Source organism: Lissotriton helveticus, chromosome 8 (genome assembly GCF_964261635.1).
Source record: "Lissotriton helveticus chromosome 8, aLisHel1.1, whole genome shotgun sequence".
Taxonomy (NCBI): Eukaryota; Metazoa; Chordata; class Amphibia; order Caudata; family Salamandridae; genus Lissotriton; species Lissotriton helveticus.
Genome location: NC_136069.1, coordinates 1,288,332,105 through 1,288,349,605, shown reverse-complemented (window position 1 = coordinate 1,288,349,605; position 17,501 = coordinate 1,288,332,105). Strand labels below are relative to the sequence as shown.

Sequence of the window (17,501 nt, the reverse complement as noted above, 5' to 3'; positions counted from 1 at the left end):
TCAGATTTGAAGCCGGTGAACAGTCTAATTTAATACTAAGTGGCAGACTCTATAACAGCGAAATATAAGAGAAAACTCAGATGTTCACTTACATTGTTTTTAAGACAAGGAGTCCCCAGGCTTTGGTAAATATGGTCAGTCATACTGTCTGCACATTCTGTAAGCATTACCTATTTTGTTGGCTGTATACATTTAAAAGCTTTATTTCTGCTACTGTTGTGCACCGAGCAAATTGGGTATCTCTAGGAAAAATTGTTATTACTTTGATAGATCGGAGATCTCCTATCAATTGCAAAGTGAAATACATTTAAGGAGCCCCACCTTCAAGCATGTTTATTTAAAATGCATATCACTTTCCATAAATGTGTCTCAATTAATTTAAAAAGTGTGCTATATTTCTGTATTGTAAGGTTAACTGCTTTGCAAAAACCAGGAAAAAGAGAGTTAAAGGTTCTTCTTTATTTTAAACATTTTTCTAAATTGCTGGTATTGTGGGCTCATCTGTTCCTTATTTACACATATTGATAAGCAATTTGTGAATGTAGACATGTCACAGCTTTAGAAAGATTTTGATTATCAGATCCCAGAATACATGCGATAAAGTAGTAAAACAGCAATGTAGAACAAGTTCAAAAGAACACACCTAAAACGTCCAGTTGGCAAATGGAGGAAAAAACGTATTTTGCTTAAACCGTTGTATAGCGAACATTTGGACACAAGAGCAGTAATACCACGTTTAATCATTCGTCTCCTGTCCAACAACTCCCTTAAAAAGTTAGATAATATAAACCAGAAATAAAACAATGAAAGTTATTGACATTAGTGAGCATCAGAAGCCCTTATTGCACAGGAAATGTGCTACCAACACTTTATCAGAACTCTTATGGTTACTGCACAAAATAAATTGTATGCAAATAAAAAATATCCCTCAAAGTTCTGCCACTTTGACATGCTACCAAAGCAGCCATTTCAACTAACTACATGCTGCTAATCGAATTTACAGTAGGCAAACTACTTTGCAGTGACCAGCTGGAAAACAATGTGCAGGTAAAAGTTTCGTTCAGATGAGCACTCATTGAACAATACTGACAGGCCCTTACGATTTAGCATTACAGTGGAATTTATCTCCTATAGGGAGCTATATAAACTTTAATTTGGTAGCACGCTGCAATGAACAAAATACTGCCATGCATATAATCTTTAAATATTTAACCACAGGAGAATTCTAACTTTGTGGATATTTTTTGGCTTTCACCAATCGTCCAAACTTCCAAAGCTAAACAGATCCTATTGGACGATTACCTATTGCCTAATTGTCAACTCACATTAACAGGTGTTCCAATTTACCAGATTGCACTTCTTTGCTGATAACTTTTCAGACCAGACACCATAATTTGTGAAAAACAACATAAAGGCCTACAGATATCAAAATCATGTATGGTAAAAATCAGAACAGTTGTGCACACAACCAACAAACTGGAGAAACAAACGTTTGGATTTCCAGCAGACATAATTTAAAACAGTTTGAAAACTTTCATTTCCTTTGACTGAAGAAAAAGAAAACAGTTTCAACATATAATTAATTCACTGTTTTCCAAAACAAAAAGCACAGTTATCAATGGAAAAAAAATAAGAACGCTAACATTTATATTATTGTTACGTTTGATGATGTCTTTGCCATTTCCTCAGGACACTGGTTGCTTGTTACTTCCTTGATAAATTGTTCCAGAGCAGTGAAGTAGCCCTGGCACTGCCAAGTGTCATTGTGAGTTCCATCAGGGAATATTGCCAGCCTCTTAGTCCGAGATGGGGACAGTTCATAGAGCTGCTTCATCATTACTGGAGGAATTAGCTGGTCCGACAGTCCAGAAATGAAAAGGGAAGGCATTCTGCACTGCAAGATTTTTCGATATGACAAGAACTTATTTTTGTAGCACCATAAAGGAAGATATCTCATTGGAAAGAAAGAAAACAAGGTACTGGCCATGTGGGGGATGCTGAGGAATGTATTCTCTATCATTACAGCAGCAATCCTGTGGGAGTTTCCAGAGGCTAGATGAACAGCCACAGCTCCACCCAAGGAACGTCCAAAAAGGATAATTTTTGTTTTGTCAATGTCTGGCCGAGTCATCACATAATCTAGCACAGCTTCAGCATCAAGGTAGAGTCCTTCTTCACTAGCTTCGCCATCACTTTTCCCATAACCTCTATAATCCACTAGAAGCAGATTAACTTTTAGGTTTACCAACATCAGCAAAGCATTTGGTAATCTATGCCCGATGTTTCCGGCGTTGCCATGAAAATATATAACAGTTGGAGTGTGACCCGGGTTGTCTCCAACATATCTTAACAGAAGAAGGTTGAGAATTATACCATCTTTAGTCTTAATGAAGATGTTTTCATGGGGTATACCAGTAGGCATAGGAACATAGAGACGCGAGGAAGAGGGCTGTTCAGGGAAATAGAGCAGCACATCTTGGAATTTGTACAGGATACCAGCAATAGATACAAATATTAATAAAAGTAAAAGTATGCCTCCATACATATTAAATGTTAATATCAAAGGTAACAGAGACACCCGGCATAGAGCCCATGACCAGGAAGCTAACAAAAACAGCCATCGTTCAGCATATGCCCAAAACTTCCATGACTTTTCCATAGCGAAGGCCAGAATCAATTATTTTCCATCAGACACCTGGAAAAGGAAAGAACAATAAAATCAGTCTTTACAACTTCACACCAACTAAAAGATCACATTAGTATCTCTATTTGCATCTTGAAAAGATGGTTCTCAATTTTAAAAAAATCTAACTTTACAACACAACACAACACAAGATTCAACAGAATGCCGTGGCTGTACCACAATTTGTGGTCTAATAGAGCAGGTTTTCCTAATTTGAAAACATACTTTTAACTAAAAACCTGCAGCAAGGAGGACTGCCTGTTATCCTTAACCAGATGCCGGTCTTATTGGGTGAGACTATGACAAGAACAGACACCCTTTCCTTAAATGCTGTATACATTTCACACTCCAACAGTCAAACCTCAGTCTTAGATCAGATTATTGATGTACTTAGAGCTAATTCTGACAAAAAGCCAGGACGGTGGCCATGCTTGAATTGGAGTGAGACAGCTTATTAGAGAGTGTGTGCTAGTACTAAAAACTTTATAGAAACAGCTTTCTAAAAGGAGGTTGCCACTGAATGTAAGCCCAACACAATACAAGTGACTGCATTCTTTAAAATAGTAAAACTTTTTCAACACTTCCAACAACTTAAAACATGCCTATAAGGATACACAATTACATTATGATTAAAACATACACTAAATTCAAACACATTTACAAAGCTCCACAAGTTTAGAGTTTGAACAAATGAGTTAGTCCAGTCAATTACAACGCTAAATGGCATTTCATCATCTAATTTTCCCTACCTCACTAGTGTAGACTAATCAAACATTCACATTGCTTTATTTGCCTCTATGTTATTGGCTGAATATGCTTTTAAATACCAAGCTAATGCAATACCGACCTTCACTGACACTACTCTGAAAAGTAAATTAAGAGCTTCACAAACTAATCTTATTTGTTTTTTTTAAAAACACTGGTTTCAGGAACCACTGAATATTCTCTAATTTGTTGGGCAAACCAGTATTTGAAGTACTCTCCGATGCATGCATACCATAAATAAACAAATTGCCTTTTTTTTCATAGCAATGATGAACAAATGAATAATGTCAAGATCGGCCCTACATTTGTATACATTGCTAGAGTAGTATTTTCCATAGCATAATCTTTTTCTATTACATCGTCTGATAAACGACTCCATTTTGATCCAAGGCTCCCCTCTCTAGAGGCATAGGAGGTTGAATCTCATACGCGGGCGGCAGCAGGTCTTTACATCACCCAGATATGACAAAAGTATACAAAAATAGGCTGCAGTTTAAATGAACTGCAGTGACAAACTCTCAGAGTAGGCTGTGACTATATTAAAATACGGAACACTAGAGAGAAATGCTTCAAATTTACTTCTAAGTTAAGTCATCAAAACATCTGATTTCAAAATTAAATTAGATTAAAAAAATTAAGAAACTAACTTTATATAACTGTACTCTTTCCTTCCCGAGTCAAAACTGGCAGAAAAACAGTTGTGGCACACAGCAACCCCAGGCCTGGAATACATATGCTTGGCTGGGAAAGTTAACAACACTCACTTTGAGGACAATAGCTTGTCTTTAGCTCATAAATGGCAGGTGAGTGTTAAATGCTGAACACTAAGCAGGGATCTGCTATCTGGAAGTGTGCACAACAGTTGGCAAATTAAAGGGCAGCTTTAGCACGGCTTCTTCTTCCGACACCTCATACCAGAGATACCAGGCTTCTCTTATTCATTCCCAGTGCCCTCCCAGACATGCCACAGTCACAGTAAAGAAGAGAACAGTTTTGACCATGTCAAGTGTAAATTAAATACACCCTATTGGAAGGCACCCACATTAACCGTCGAAATGCAGTTATCTTGGATTTGGTTTTGTTATTTAATTACAAATATTTATTATTAGTCACACAAATCTTCTCACAGTGTCCTGTTTAACAATTCACAAATTAGTATTGAATAATCAAATTTAAATTACAGATGCAACATTATTCCAAAGCACCAAACAAGAAATGAAAGTTTATAAAGAAGCCACAGTACTAATCTTCGACGAAAAACAGCCTAGAACAGTCTACATGTGTTTCGAGACTCCTGATGCTTTATCAAGGCTGAAAAAACATAACAAGTAAAATCATTGTGAACATTCAATAGTGCATCAGTTCTAAACACTTCAGTAATACAGAACTCGTTATGCACGGAGCGGTTCCGTCATGAGCATCGGTTGGGCTGTGCTTATGACGGAACCGCTCTGTCATGAGCACAGCTCTGGGGGAAGCGCTGGTGCTCTCACCCTGGGGCATCGATCTTTCCCTCACAGGGGGATTGCAGCGGAAGAGTTTCCGATGCCACCCCCCCCCCCCCAAGCTTTCCCATAACATCAGCGCGCACAGCGCGCGCTGACACCATCAGGAAGCGCTGGGACGTCTGGAAGCCATTTGCTTCCAGGCGTCCAGAGGAGCGAGGTGAGTTTTCTCTGCTTCAGTGGGGCGGGGGGCATTAGGGATCGCATTGAGGCATCGGGGGAGAGGAAAGAGTATTTCCTCTCCCCTGATGTCTCAATGCAGAGCATTCCTGCTTCACGATTGCGCACAACGTCGCGATCATGCAGCAGGAATGCCCCAACTAGACACCAGGGATGTCCTTTTTTGTTAAACGGAAGCGGCCCCTGGGTAGCTTCCTACGGGGGCGACTTATTTCAAAGATTTTTCTGCCCCCCCGGGGACAGATCGGACGTTTTTGGGCCATTTCTGGACCCAGAGGGGGCGGAAAAGCCCACTAGACCCAGGGATTATTTTAAAATGTAAATGGAAGTGACCCCTTGGGCAAGGGTCGCTTCCAGGGGGGCAATTTGCTTAGTTTGGGATTTCTGCCCCCCCCCCCCCTCTGGGGGCAGATCGCCCCGTTTTATTGGCCTTACCCCCACTCGACACCAGGCAAATAATTTAAATTGTAATGGAAGTGACCCCTTGGGCAAGGGTCACTTCCAGGGGGGCATTTTTTTGTAATTGGAATTCTGCCCACCCGGGGGCAGATCGGCATTTTTATTGGGCCTTTCTGCCCCCAGGGATGCCAGAAAACCCTACAAGACACCAGGGACTCATTGTAGAAATGAAATGGAAGTGACTCCTTGTGCAAGGGTCGCTTCTAGGGGGGGATATTGTTTTTGTATGCGTATCATCAGCCTATTTTTTTGCCCTTTCTGCCCCCAGGGGAGGGCCAGAATACCCCACTAGGCACCAGGGATTTTGTTTTGTGAGTAATGGAAGCGACATGGTTGCTTCCTGGGGACAGATCTGCCCCATTTTTGGCCTTTCTGCCCTAGGCAGGAGGCAGAAAACCCTACTAGGCACTAGGGACTTATTACTTTTGCAAGGGGGCAAATTTCTGTCTGCTGTTTTCTGCCCCACCTGAGGGACAGATTGGCCCGGCAGACAACCTCACCCGATCCCTTGGGCAAGATCACCCCCTATTTTTCTCAGCCCTATTTGAAGGCCCATCTAGCCGATTGACCACTTGGGTAGTAACATAGCGTGTTATAATGTTGTTTTGTTTTTTGTGAATTGCAATTGTAATGCTTTATTTCTCCTTTTTTTAGTCTAAGGCTTTTGCTCTTTAGACTGTTCCAGGTTGCGGTTTCGTTAGTGGTGGTTCTGCTGTTTGTGTAGTTGCATGTGTTTGGTAAGAGACTTGTTTTTGTACAATGTAAATGAGTTTCATTTCTCTGCATGAATGTGTTTTTTTTGCAAATGGTGTAATAATAGCAGTATGTTTGGCTTCTGTTTTTTGAGTGTCAACATTTTTTTGCATTTGTGCTCGATGTGTATTTTGTTGTCTTGTGAGTAATTAGTTTTGTTTTTTTCTTTCTGGTGGGATATCGTTGGTTTTTGCTGTGTGTCTGCAGAGTAGGTGGTGGTGAGTGTAGCTGTCTCTTGTAAGTGAATTGTATTGTTTTTGATAAAGGCACACATTTTTTAACTTACTTATTTTGCACAGTGTTGGTTGTTGTTGACTTGTTTGTGCAGTCTCCTTTCTTAGTAAGGATATGTGGCTAGCCGCAGGATTACTGCTCAGCAGGTTGTTGGTATGCTTTTTGAGTCTTCCTCTGACCAAGGTTCAGAGGCTGACTCTGCATCTGAGGCAGAGGAGGCAGGGGAAGATTCAGGCAGTGAGTCATCTCCATATGGAATCATCGGATGATGAAGCTACTCTCAGTGCAGATCAAGCTACTCTTAATGCGGATGAAGTGCCTGTGTTAGAGGAGGACACTGTGCCAATAGTGCGGCAAGAGGCATCTGGGCTGCAGCCTGGGACTGCAAGGCTTCCCGTTGGTATAGTGCGGCAAGAGGCATCTGGGCTGCAGCCTGGGGCTGCAAGGCTTCCCGTAGGGGAATGCTGACCTCTGGGTAGCCCCAGGCATGGTGCAGCCGGCATTGACAGACTTTACAGGTGTTCCAGGGTGTAGAGTGAATACAGAAAACTTTTTGCCAATAGATTTTTTTCAGTTGTTTATGGATGATGTACTTTTGGCAGAGATTGTTGAGCAGACTAATTTGAATGCCGAACAGTTTTTGAGGGACAACAGTGCCAGCCTTAAGACCCACTCTAGAGCTATCCGGGTGGACTCCCACAAATCTGGAAGAGATGAAGAAGTTCTTGGGCTTAACTTTTTTGATGGGCTTGCTAAGGAAGCCATCAATGTCTTCATATTGGTCTACTAGTCCCTTGATGGCAAAGGCTATATTTACGGCAGTCATGAGTCGTGATAGGTATTTGCTTCTGCTTCGGATGATGCATTTTGGCAATAATGTTTTAGCGTTGCCACAAGATCACCCTGATTGTGACAGTCTTTTTAAGATTCGGCCTGTCATTGATCACTTTGATGTTCGATTTTCTGAGATCTATGCTCCAGGGAAAGAAATTGCAGTGGTTGAGTCTTTGATGTTGTTCAAGGGCCGCTTGGTTTTTAGGCAATACATTCCTAGTAAGAGGGCACGCTATGGAATTAAGCTGTATATGCTGTGTGAGAGTAGGACTGGATATGTCTCTAATTTCAGGGTGTACACCGGTAAGGAATCCAGAACTAATCCCCATGGTTGTCCGTCCACTTTTGGAGTGACTGAGGAAATTGTGTGGGAGCTTGGTAGGGGATTTTTTAACAAAGGCCAACATTTATATGTAAATAACTTCTACACTGGTGTGCGGTTGTTCAGGGAATTGGCCAAAGTGGACACTGTTGCTTGTGGCACCTCTGGGCCCCTACCTCGAGGGACTCCTAGTTGCCCCACTGGGCTGTCCTGGTGTCTTTTCTCTGACCTTGCTCTTCTCTCTGCTGGTGGATCGACAGCGGATCTCCTGGCTCTCAAATGCGGCCAGGGCTCAGAGTACCCACAGCAGATTGCTCCAGCCACTAACACAGGTGTGATTTTTTTTTTAATCCGTCTTTGTAAAATGTGAACTACTCACCCATACGGATCTCAAGGCCCTGGGGCCGTCGTGCAAATTAAGTGAGTTATTGCCCAGAGTCACATGGTGCTGAGCTGAGCTGCTGCCGGAGATCGAACCATGAACCCTGTGCTCCGAAGTCAGTTGCCCTGGCCGCTGCACCACACATCTCTGTGGAGGACGGTCCGGCCTGTCTGTCCCCAGGACCAGGCCCCTCTCACAGGACTATGTGTTTCCGCTCTTTGCCTCTTCGCAGGAGGCCATCAGCAGGCGCCCCACCCCTATGGGGCACGGGATCCTCCCCCACTCACTGCTCCTTCAGGGGTCGAAGGGATCACTCGTCGATCGAGTGGGGTCTCCTCCATGTAAGCCTAAGGGGACCCGCTTTGCCGTAGATCATGCCGCTGCTCTGGGTTCCACCATTGCCGGCACCGCCTCCTCCTGGCCCTCCTCCGCTGCCCGCCAGGTGCTGCGTCTCAGCCCAAGATGACCGGTCGGGCCCCGTCGCAGGCCAACCTCCAGAAGGGCCCACTTACTGTCTCATAGTATCACCTCTGTGGTGTCCTCCAGCTCCCGCTGAGGTCCGTCTGGACTTGCTGTTTAGCGATCAGACCCCGGTCTGGGCCGGGAAACGGCTCCGCTTGCGCCTGGCTTGTGCCCGGATCACCTTCTCCTTCTGGCCGCAGATGTTTCGTCAGGGCCACCCTCGGTCTAATCGAGGCCCTCCCCTCCTTCCACTATGCTCCGCCTGTATTATACTCCGCTTTGGTAAGTCTTTACGGGAGCCAGCGGGGAGGCCGTGTCGGAGAGACCGAGACACACGTCTCACACTGTCGCCATCTTGGCCACGCCCCATAGAAATTATTTAGGCTGTGTAGTCCACAGCTTCCAATAAGAAATCAGCGGGAGTCCCTGGATTCCATTAATGATTCATTGGGAGTTCACAGATGTCAAAAGGTTAAGAACCGCTGCTCTACAGTGAGTCCATTCCATAAAACCTCCCTGAGATCACCAAAGTGATCTTCATGCATTGGCATAGGGCATTGTGCTTCTTCGGCTGGGACAAGACACTCACACAACAAACTCTGCTCTTACATGGCCGCGCCTTTTCCACACAGGTCGTTAACTCGGCTTCTCCTAATGGTAAAAGATTGATGTTAAGACCTTGGGAGACGTCTGGATTGGGGAATGCCTGCCACTTTCAAAATCTCCACTTTCACCTGCCCTGGACCCAATTTCCCAAATATTTGCAAGTTTATCACGCATTTCCAGTCTCGAAATTGCACCAACTGCTTTACCTGAATACATCCCCCTCAAAGTCAAGCTTCTGATGCGAGTTATTGGGAAAAGTGATACCTCTCAAATATACCTCACACTCATTATCAATGCCCTGACTGTCTTGTCACCCTTAGAAGTGGGTGGGTTAGGTGGATCCCCTGGATGATATTGGTTGGCGCAATGCCTCGATAGCTCCCTGGGAACTTGCTTTGTTTTCTTGCCTCCTGCTAATCCAATTAAATTACCTGCATGTGTGATATCTGGCAAAATTCACTGTACTTTCTCTAATGCCACTTCCTTTCATATGGTCTTGCAATGCCCCAAAATTGCTGCCTACTTGTGCCAGATTAGAGGTGTTGTTTCCTGGGTTCTTGACCGGCCTGTTGATTTAACCCCCTACATTGCACTAATGGATATCTTGGAGTGAACAGGGACATTGTACGGAAATGGAAGGCTGCAGACGTGCCTGCTCTTTCCGATTGACGCAGTGTGTGGATTGGTGTGCCCAGCAGGAAAAACCCATTTATCATGCCAGGGAATTCCCAAGAAAAAGACATCAAGATTTGGAGTAAATGGTGGGTCTTTTGTGGTCTGGGGCAAAGCACTCCGAGCACCTGATTTTTCATGTGGAAGGATGCAACACTTAGGTGTGTGTTCCTTGACTTGCTGGCTAACACTGGAACATATATATATATATATATATATATATATATATATATATATATATATATATATATCCACACTCCAGGAAGCAAAAAGAGGGAGGCCACAAGAAGCTTGATAAGGTTCTTTTAATGAAAAACGAGCACTTGCCAGCAGTCACCACCAAGATTCAGGCTTCCAGTTATAAAGACACTGCCAGAAGCGTTTCAGGATAAACAATCCTTTCTTCAGTGGCTACTTGCAGGAATGAAACATCGCGATACTCAGTTTTAATTATAAACACCTGCCCAAGTGGGCGTGGCGCTCCCACTGCCTCTTGGTGTTCGTAGTTCAATCCCCATGTGGGTGCGCTGTTCACTCCTTGATTTTCACAAATGATTAAATAAAATCCCAAGTGGGTAGATGCGCTGTACTTGGTTCTGTGGCTGCCCTGCTTCAAAGTGCTCGTAATTGAACTCCGTGCAGGCTGCAGCCCTGAAATGCAGCCTGCACCACTTCGTTCTGATTATTTCTTGCTCGCAGTGAGAGCTCGAACAGACCTGTAGACAACAGTGGGCCTTCCTCGTCAGGCGTGCAAAGCCCCAAAAATCCACACTCCAGGAAGCACAAAGAGGGAGGCCACAGGAAGCTTGATAAGTTTCTTTTAATGAAAAACGAGCACTTGCCAGCAGTCACCACCAAGATTCAGGCTTCCAGTTATAAAGACACTGCCAGACGCGTTTCAGGATAAACAATCCGTTCTTCAGTGGCTACTTGCAGGAATGAAACATCGTGCTACTCAGTTTTAATTATAAACACCTGCCCAAGTGGGCGTGGCGCTCCCACTGCCTCTTGGTGTTCGTAGTTCAATCCCCATGTGGGTGCGCTGTTCACTCCTTGATTTTCACAAATGATGAAATAAAATCCCAAGTGGGTAGATGCGCTGTACTTGGTACTGTGGCTGCCCTGCTTCAAAGTGCTCTTAATTGAACTCCGTTCAGGCTGCAGCCCTGAAATGCAGCCTGCACCGCTTCCTTCTGATTATTTCTTGCTCGCAGTGAGAGCTCGAACAGACCTGTAGACAACAGTGGGCCTTCCTCGTCAGGCGTGCAAAGCCCCATAAATCCACATTCCAGGAAGCACAAAGAGGGAGGCCACAGGAAGCTTGATAAGGTTCTTTTAATGAAAAACGAGCACTTGCCAGCAGTCACCACCAAGATTCAGGCTTCCAGTTATAAAGACACTGCCAGACGCGTTTCAGGATAAACAATCCTTTCTTCAGAGGCTACTTGTAGGAATGAAACATCGCGCTACTCAGTTTTAATTATAAACACCTGCCAAAGTGGGCGTGGCGCTCCCACTGCCTCTTGGTGTTCGTAGTTCAATCCCCATGTGGGTGCGCTGTTCACTCCTTGATTTTCACATATGATGAAATAAAATTCCAAGCGGGTAGATGCACTGTACTTGGTACTGTGGCTGCCCTGCCTCAAAGTGCTCGTAATTGAACTCAGTGCAGGCTGCAGTCCTGAAATGCAGCCTGCACCGCTTCCTTCTGATTATTTCTTGCTCGCAGTGAGAGCTCGAACAGACCTGTAGACAACAGTGGGCCTTCCTCGTCAGGCATGCAAAGCCCCATAAATCCACACTCCAGGAAGCACAAAGAGGGAGGCCACAGGAAGTTTGATAAGGTTCTTTTAATGAAAAACAAGCACTTGCCAGCAGTCACCACCAAGATTCAGGCTTCCAGTTATAAAGACACTGCCAGACTCGTTTCAGGATAAACAATCCTTTCTTCAGTGGCTACTTGCAGGAATGAAACATCGCGCTACTCAGTTTTAATTATATACACCTGCCCAAGTAGGCGTGGCACTCCCACTGCCTCTTGGTGTTCGTAGTTCAATCCCCATGTGGGTGCGCTGTTCACTCCTTGATTTTCACAAATGATGAAATAAAATCCCAAGTGGGTAGATGCGCTGTACTTGGTACTGTGGCTGCCCTGCTTCAAAGTGCTCGTAATTGAACTCCGTGCAGGCTGCAGCCCTGAAATGCAGCCTGCACCGCTTCCTTCTGATTATTTCTTGCTCGCAGTGAGAGCTCGAACATGCCTGTAGACAACAGTGGGCCTTCCTCGTCAGGCGTGCAAAGCCCCATAAATCCACACTCCAGGAAGCACAAAGAGGGAGGCCACAGGAAGCTTGATAAGGTTCTTTTCATGAAAAACGAGCACTTGCCAGCAGTCACCACCAAGATTCAGGCTTCCAGTTATAAAGACACTGCCAGACGCGTTTCAAGATAAACAATCCTTTCTTCAGTGGCTACTTGCAGGAATGAAACATCGCGCTACTCAGTTTAATTATAAACACCTGCCCAAGTGGGCGTGGCGCTCCCACTGCCTCTTGGTGTTCGTAGTTCAATCCCCATGTGGTGCGCTGTTCACTCCTTGATTTTCACAAATGATTAAATAAAATCCCAAGTGGGTAGATGCGCTGTACTTGGTACTGTGGCTGCCCTGCTTCAAAGTGCTTGTAATTGAACTCCGTGCAGGCTGCAGCCCTGAAATGCAGCCTGCACCGCTTCCTTCTGATTATTTCTTGCTCGCAGTGAGAGCTCGAACAGACCTGTAGACAACAGTGGGCCTTCCTCGTCAGGCGTGCAAAGCCCCATAAATCCACACTCCAGGAAGCACAAAGAGGGAGGCCACAGGAAGCTTAATAACGTTCTTTTAATGAAAAACGAGCACTTGCCAGCAGTCACCACCAAGATTCAGGCTTCCAGTTATAAAGACACTGCCAGACGCGTTTCAAGATAAACAATCCTTTCTTCAGTGGCTACTTATGAAACATCGCGCTACTCAGTTTAATTATAAACACCTGCCCAAGTGGGCGTGGCGCTCCCACTGCCTCTTGGTGTTCGTAGTTCAATCCCCATGTGGGTGCGCTGTTCACGCCTTGATTTTCACAAATGATGAAATAAAATCCCAAGTGGGTAGATGCGCTGTACTTGGTACTGTGGCTGCCCTGCTTCCAAGTGCTCGTAATTGTACTCCGTGCAGGCTGCAGCCCTGAAATGCAGCCTGCACCGCTTCCTTCTGATTATTTCTTGCTCGCAGTGAGAGCTCGAACAGACCTGTAGACAACAGTGGGCCTTCCTCGTCAGGCGTGCAAAGCCCCATAAATCCACACTCCTGGAAGCACAAAGAGGGAGGCCACAGGAAGCTTGATAAGTTTCTTTTAATGAAAACGAGCACTTGCCAGCAGTCACCACCAAGATTCAGGCTTCCAGTTATAAAGACACTGCCAGACGCGTTTCAGGATAAACAATCCTTTCTTCAGTGGCTACTTGCAGGAATGAAACATCGCGCTACTCAGTTTTAATTATAAACACCTGCCCAAGTGGGCGTGGCGCTCCCACTGCCTCTTGGTGTTCGTAGTTCAATCCCCATGTGGGTGCGCTGTTCACTCCTTGATTTTCACAAATGATGAAATAAAATCCCAAGTGGGTAGATGCGCTGTACTTGGTACTGTGGCTGCCCTGCTTCAAAGTGCTCGTAATTGAACTCCGTGAACTCCGTGCAGGCTGCAGCCCTGAAATGCAGCCTGAAGCAGGGCAGCCACAGTACCAAGTACAGCGCATCTACCCACTTGGGATTTTATTTCATCATTTGTGAAAATCAAGGAGTGAACAGCGCACCCACATGGGGATTGAACTACGAACACCAAGAGGCAGTGGGAGCGCCACGCCCACTTGGGCAGGTGTTTATAATTAAAACGGAGTAGCGCGATGTTTCATTCCTGCAAGTAGCCACTGAAGAAAGGATTGTTTATCCTGAAACGCGTCTGGCAGTGTCTTTATAACTAGAAGCCTGAATCTTGGTGGTGACTGCTGGCAAGTGCTCATTTTTCATTAAAAGAACCTTATCAAGCTTCCTGTGGCCTCCCTCTTTGTGCTTCCTGGAGTGTGGATTTATGGGGCTTTGCACGCCTGATGAGGAAGGCCCACTGTTGTCTACAGGTCTGTTCGAGCTCTCACTGCGAGCAAGAAATATTCAGAAGGGAGCGGTGTAGGCTGCATTTCAGGGCTGCAGCCTACACGGAGTTCAATTACGAGCACTTTGAAGCAGGGCAGCCACAGTACCAAGTACAGCGCATCTACCCACTTGGGATTTTATTTCATCATTTGTGAAAATCAAGGAGTGAACAGCGCACCCACATGGGGATTGAACTACAAACACCAAGAGGCAGTGGGAGCGCCACGCCCTCTTGGGCAGGTGTTAATAATTAAAACTGAGTAGCGCGATGTTTCATTCCTGCAAGTAGCCACTGAAGAAAGGATTGTTTATCCTGAAACGCGTCTGGCAGTGTCTTTATAACTGGAAGCCTGAATCTTGGTGGTGACTGCTGGCAAGTGCTTCTTTTTCATTAAAAGAACCTTATCAAGCTTCCTGTGGCCTCCCTCTTTGTGCTTCCTGGAGTGTGGATATATATATATATATCTATATGTAAGCCAACAATACCTCCTTCCAACTACAAAAGAGGTGCACCAACACTTGGCTGAGCAGCGTTTCAAATTCTTTAATGGTGAGACAGCACGAAGGTAAGAGGCAGTCAATCCCAACGTTTCTGCTCTTATCGAGCCTTGATCACGGGAGGCAGTCTCATTTTGAAAACAACCCACGAGATTTATCCTTTTAACTCTGTGGGCCGTATTTTCACTAAGAGCATGCACAGGGAAAATCTTCAATTTTAAAGGTGAATATCGCTGTCCTTTCTTATTAGCGAATTACTTTTTTGTGCAACCAATTCTTATATCTTAACAGTTCCTGAGCGCTGTAAGCCAAATCCGCCATCTGACACAGTTCGTAATTTCAGTCTTCACTCTCTGTATGAAAACGGCGCTCCATCCAGTAGTACCGGAAACATTCCTTCTGCTCCCAACTTGCCACACACAGTGAAACATGATCATAGGGGGAAAGCAGGTCAGGCTTCAAACAATAAATCCAGCCACAGTGCCCCAAGACACAAGCCTGATAGGCGGCCAGTGCATTCCAGCGCGGGGCTTCTGGTTAAAAATCCCAACAATACCTCCTTCCAACTATAAAAGAGGTGCACCAACACTTGGCTGAGTAGTCAGGGAATTGCTAAGATATAAGAAGTGGTTGCACAAAAAAGTAATTTGCAAATAAGAAAGGACAGAGCTATTCACCTTTAAAATTGAAGATTTTCCCTGAGCGTGCTCTTACTGCAAATACGGCCCAGAGAGTTAAAAGGATAAATCACGTGGGACGTTTGCAAAATGAGACTGCCTCCCGTGATCAAGGCTCGATAGGAGCAGAAAAATTGGGATTGACTGCCTCTTACCTTCGTGTTGTCCAGTTCTTAATTTGTAAAATATGAAGTCCAGGTGCTCAAATGTTTGTCGGAGGCCACACCTACTTTTCCCAGCTCCACCTACTTCCTCCACTGGCTCCGCCCTCTTACTCGATTGGCTCCACTCACATCCTCAACTGACAGACATTAAGATTACCCCTGGTACTCGATTTACCGAGCGGGAAACAGGACAAGATGGGTTTGCAGGGCCCGGAACCAGCACATCCTAACAGTTGTACTCAAGGAGCATTAACTGGCTGAGCCGCCGCAACAGTATCCCCAGCCATCTACTATACTCTGCCTGGAGTGTAACAACATTTTAATATACATACAAACCTGATCATAAGGACACCTGGAATATTTAAACCCATGCACTGCCTAGTGCTATAAGGGGAGGAATGCCAGAGCCCACCACATGCTCCAAGTGCCCCGGTGTCTGCTCTGGCAGCATCTGTTATAATGTGCAATGCCAAATGAAAAGAATATTGCAATATGACACACAAAAAAGATCCAAGCTATCCTCACATACCATTGCCTGCAACTTACCAAAAAGTGTAAATCCGGATCAAAATCACACAGGTACCTGACAGAAAGGTTTATTGGGTATTTAACGACGAGGAGCACCATCACTCTGCTTCAGTAACAGGGTGTTTCCTTAAAGTAGGTAAAGCGATTTATTAATGCGCTCATCTTTATTTTTGTTATAATTTATGTTTTATGGCTAAAATTATTTGCCTTTCATATATTACTCATGTTTCATGTTTATACAATTTCCAATAAAAAGAAATTGGACTTATTGCATCTCATTCTAAAACTGGTTGCCTCAATCCCATTCAATTTTAACGCACTTTAAACTCGTCTCTCAAAAGGCTTATCTTCACCCCAAATGGCCCTTCAAAAAATACCTGCAACAAAATAGCTATTGGTGTTTACCCCTGGAACAGAACTCAAGCCGTTCCGAAAATGGATCAAAAACATGAAAATAATAACGGGCGGGAAGTGCGACTTTTCAAAAACAGTAGGGAGACAGAAACCACTATAGGTCTTTGACATGAACACAAACAAGCATGCTGTTTTATCAACACCCTCGACAAATAAGGTGTTTTTCAGTTCAGTATTTTTAAAAGCTGGAGGGCTGAAAAGGACGGTTAGTATTTCTTAAAAACAGAAAGAGATGGGAACAAAATAAAGAAATCAGAATTGAAGTAAAAAGCCCCTCAACTGATCGGGCTTCCGTGAGTCAGTCAGGTTATTATATCATGTAATTTGCCACAATGCCATATCACATACAGACTGGTAGTGTAGACCCGGCCCTGATGAATAAGTGCCGGTGCTAAGCACCGGCACAAATTAAGCACTGGTGTTGTCTCACTAATAAAGAATTTGAAACGCTGCTCAGCCAAGTGTTGGTGCACCTCTTTTTTAGTTGGAAGGAGGTATTGTTGGGATTTGTAACCAGAAGCCCTGCGCTGGAATGCACTGTCCGCCCTTCAAGGTTCAGGCTTGCGTCGTGGGGCACTGTGAGAGATATATATATATATATATATATATATATATATATACACACATATACATATACATATACATACATACATACATACACACATACATACACACACATATACACACACAATCCTGGTTTGGCATAAGAAACAACAACAACGTGGATGAAGATCAAAGGTTTTTTATTTTAAAAAAAGACCAGACGCGTTTCGGCGGACAAGTCCGCCTTGTTCACTACATCTGCTTGCACCATGATAATGAGCCATATTTATACTAGTGCAAAGTGACTTGTTGAGGATCAGATGAGTGACACAAGTAACATGTGACTTTTGATAGACATAGAAGAATTGGTGTCTTATAAAATGCAAGTCATGTTAAAAAATAATAACAAAGGCATGTAAATCATTCCTTTACAAATGCTGAAAATTAAAATAAGGCACTCTGATTCATTTATGGCTTAGCTACATCTTGGTTTTGGTCTGATTCCGTAAAGGAAAGAGTCCCGATCGTAGTTGTGAGGCTCTAATTGCTCCTACGTGTGATTACAGACATGGAAGAGTTTTTCTTTTACAAAAGATTGCCGCCCCCTTTGGTTCTGTAAGCTCCAAGTTGACAGGTG

General features: G+C 44.3%; 1 protein-coding gene across 1 annotated transcript in view; it reads right to left on the bottom strand.

Moving 5' to 3' along the window:
• Positions 1-442: 442 nt before the first annotated feature.
• The window catches only part of ABHD13 (abhydrolase domain containing 13), a 133,489-nt gene continuing 116,430 nt past the window's right edge, over positions 443-17,501 (bottom strand). The window contains exon 2 of the mRNA XM_078658253.1: positions 443-2,695. Within this exon, the coding sequence (XP_078514379.1) occupies positions 1,646-2,659 (1,014 nt within the window). The 5' untranslated portion in view covers positions 2,660-2,695 and the 3' untranslated portion in view covers positions 443-1,645. The remainder of the gene's footprint in view (positions 2,696-17,501) is intronic.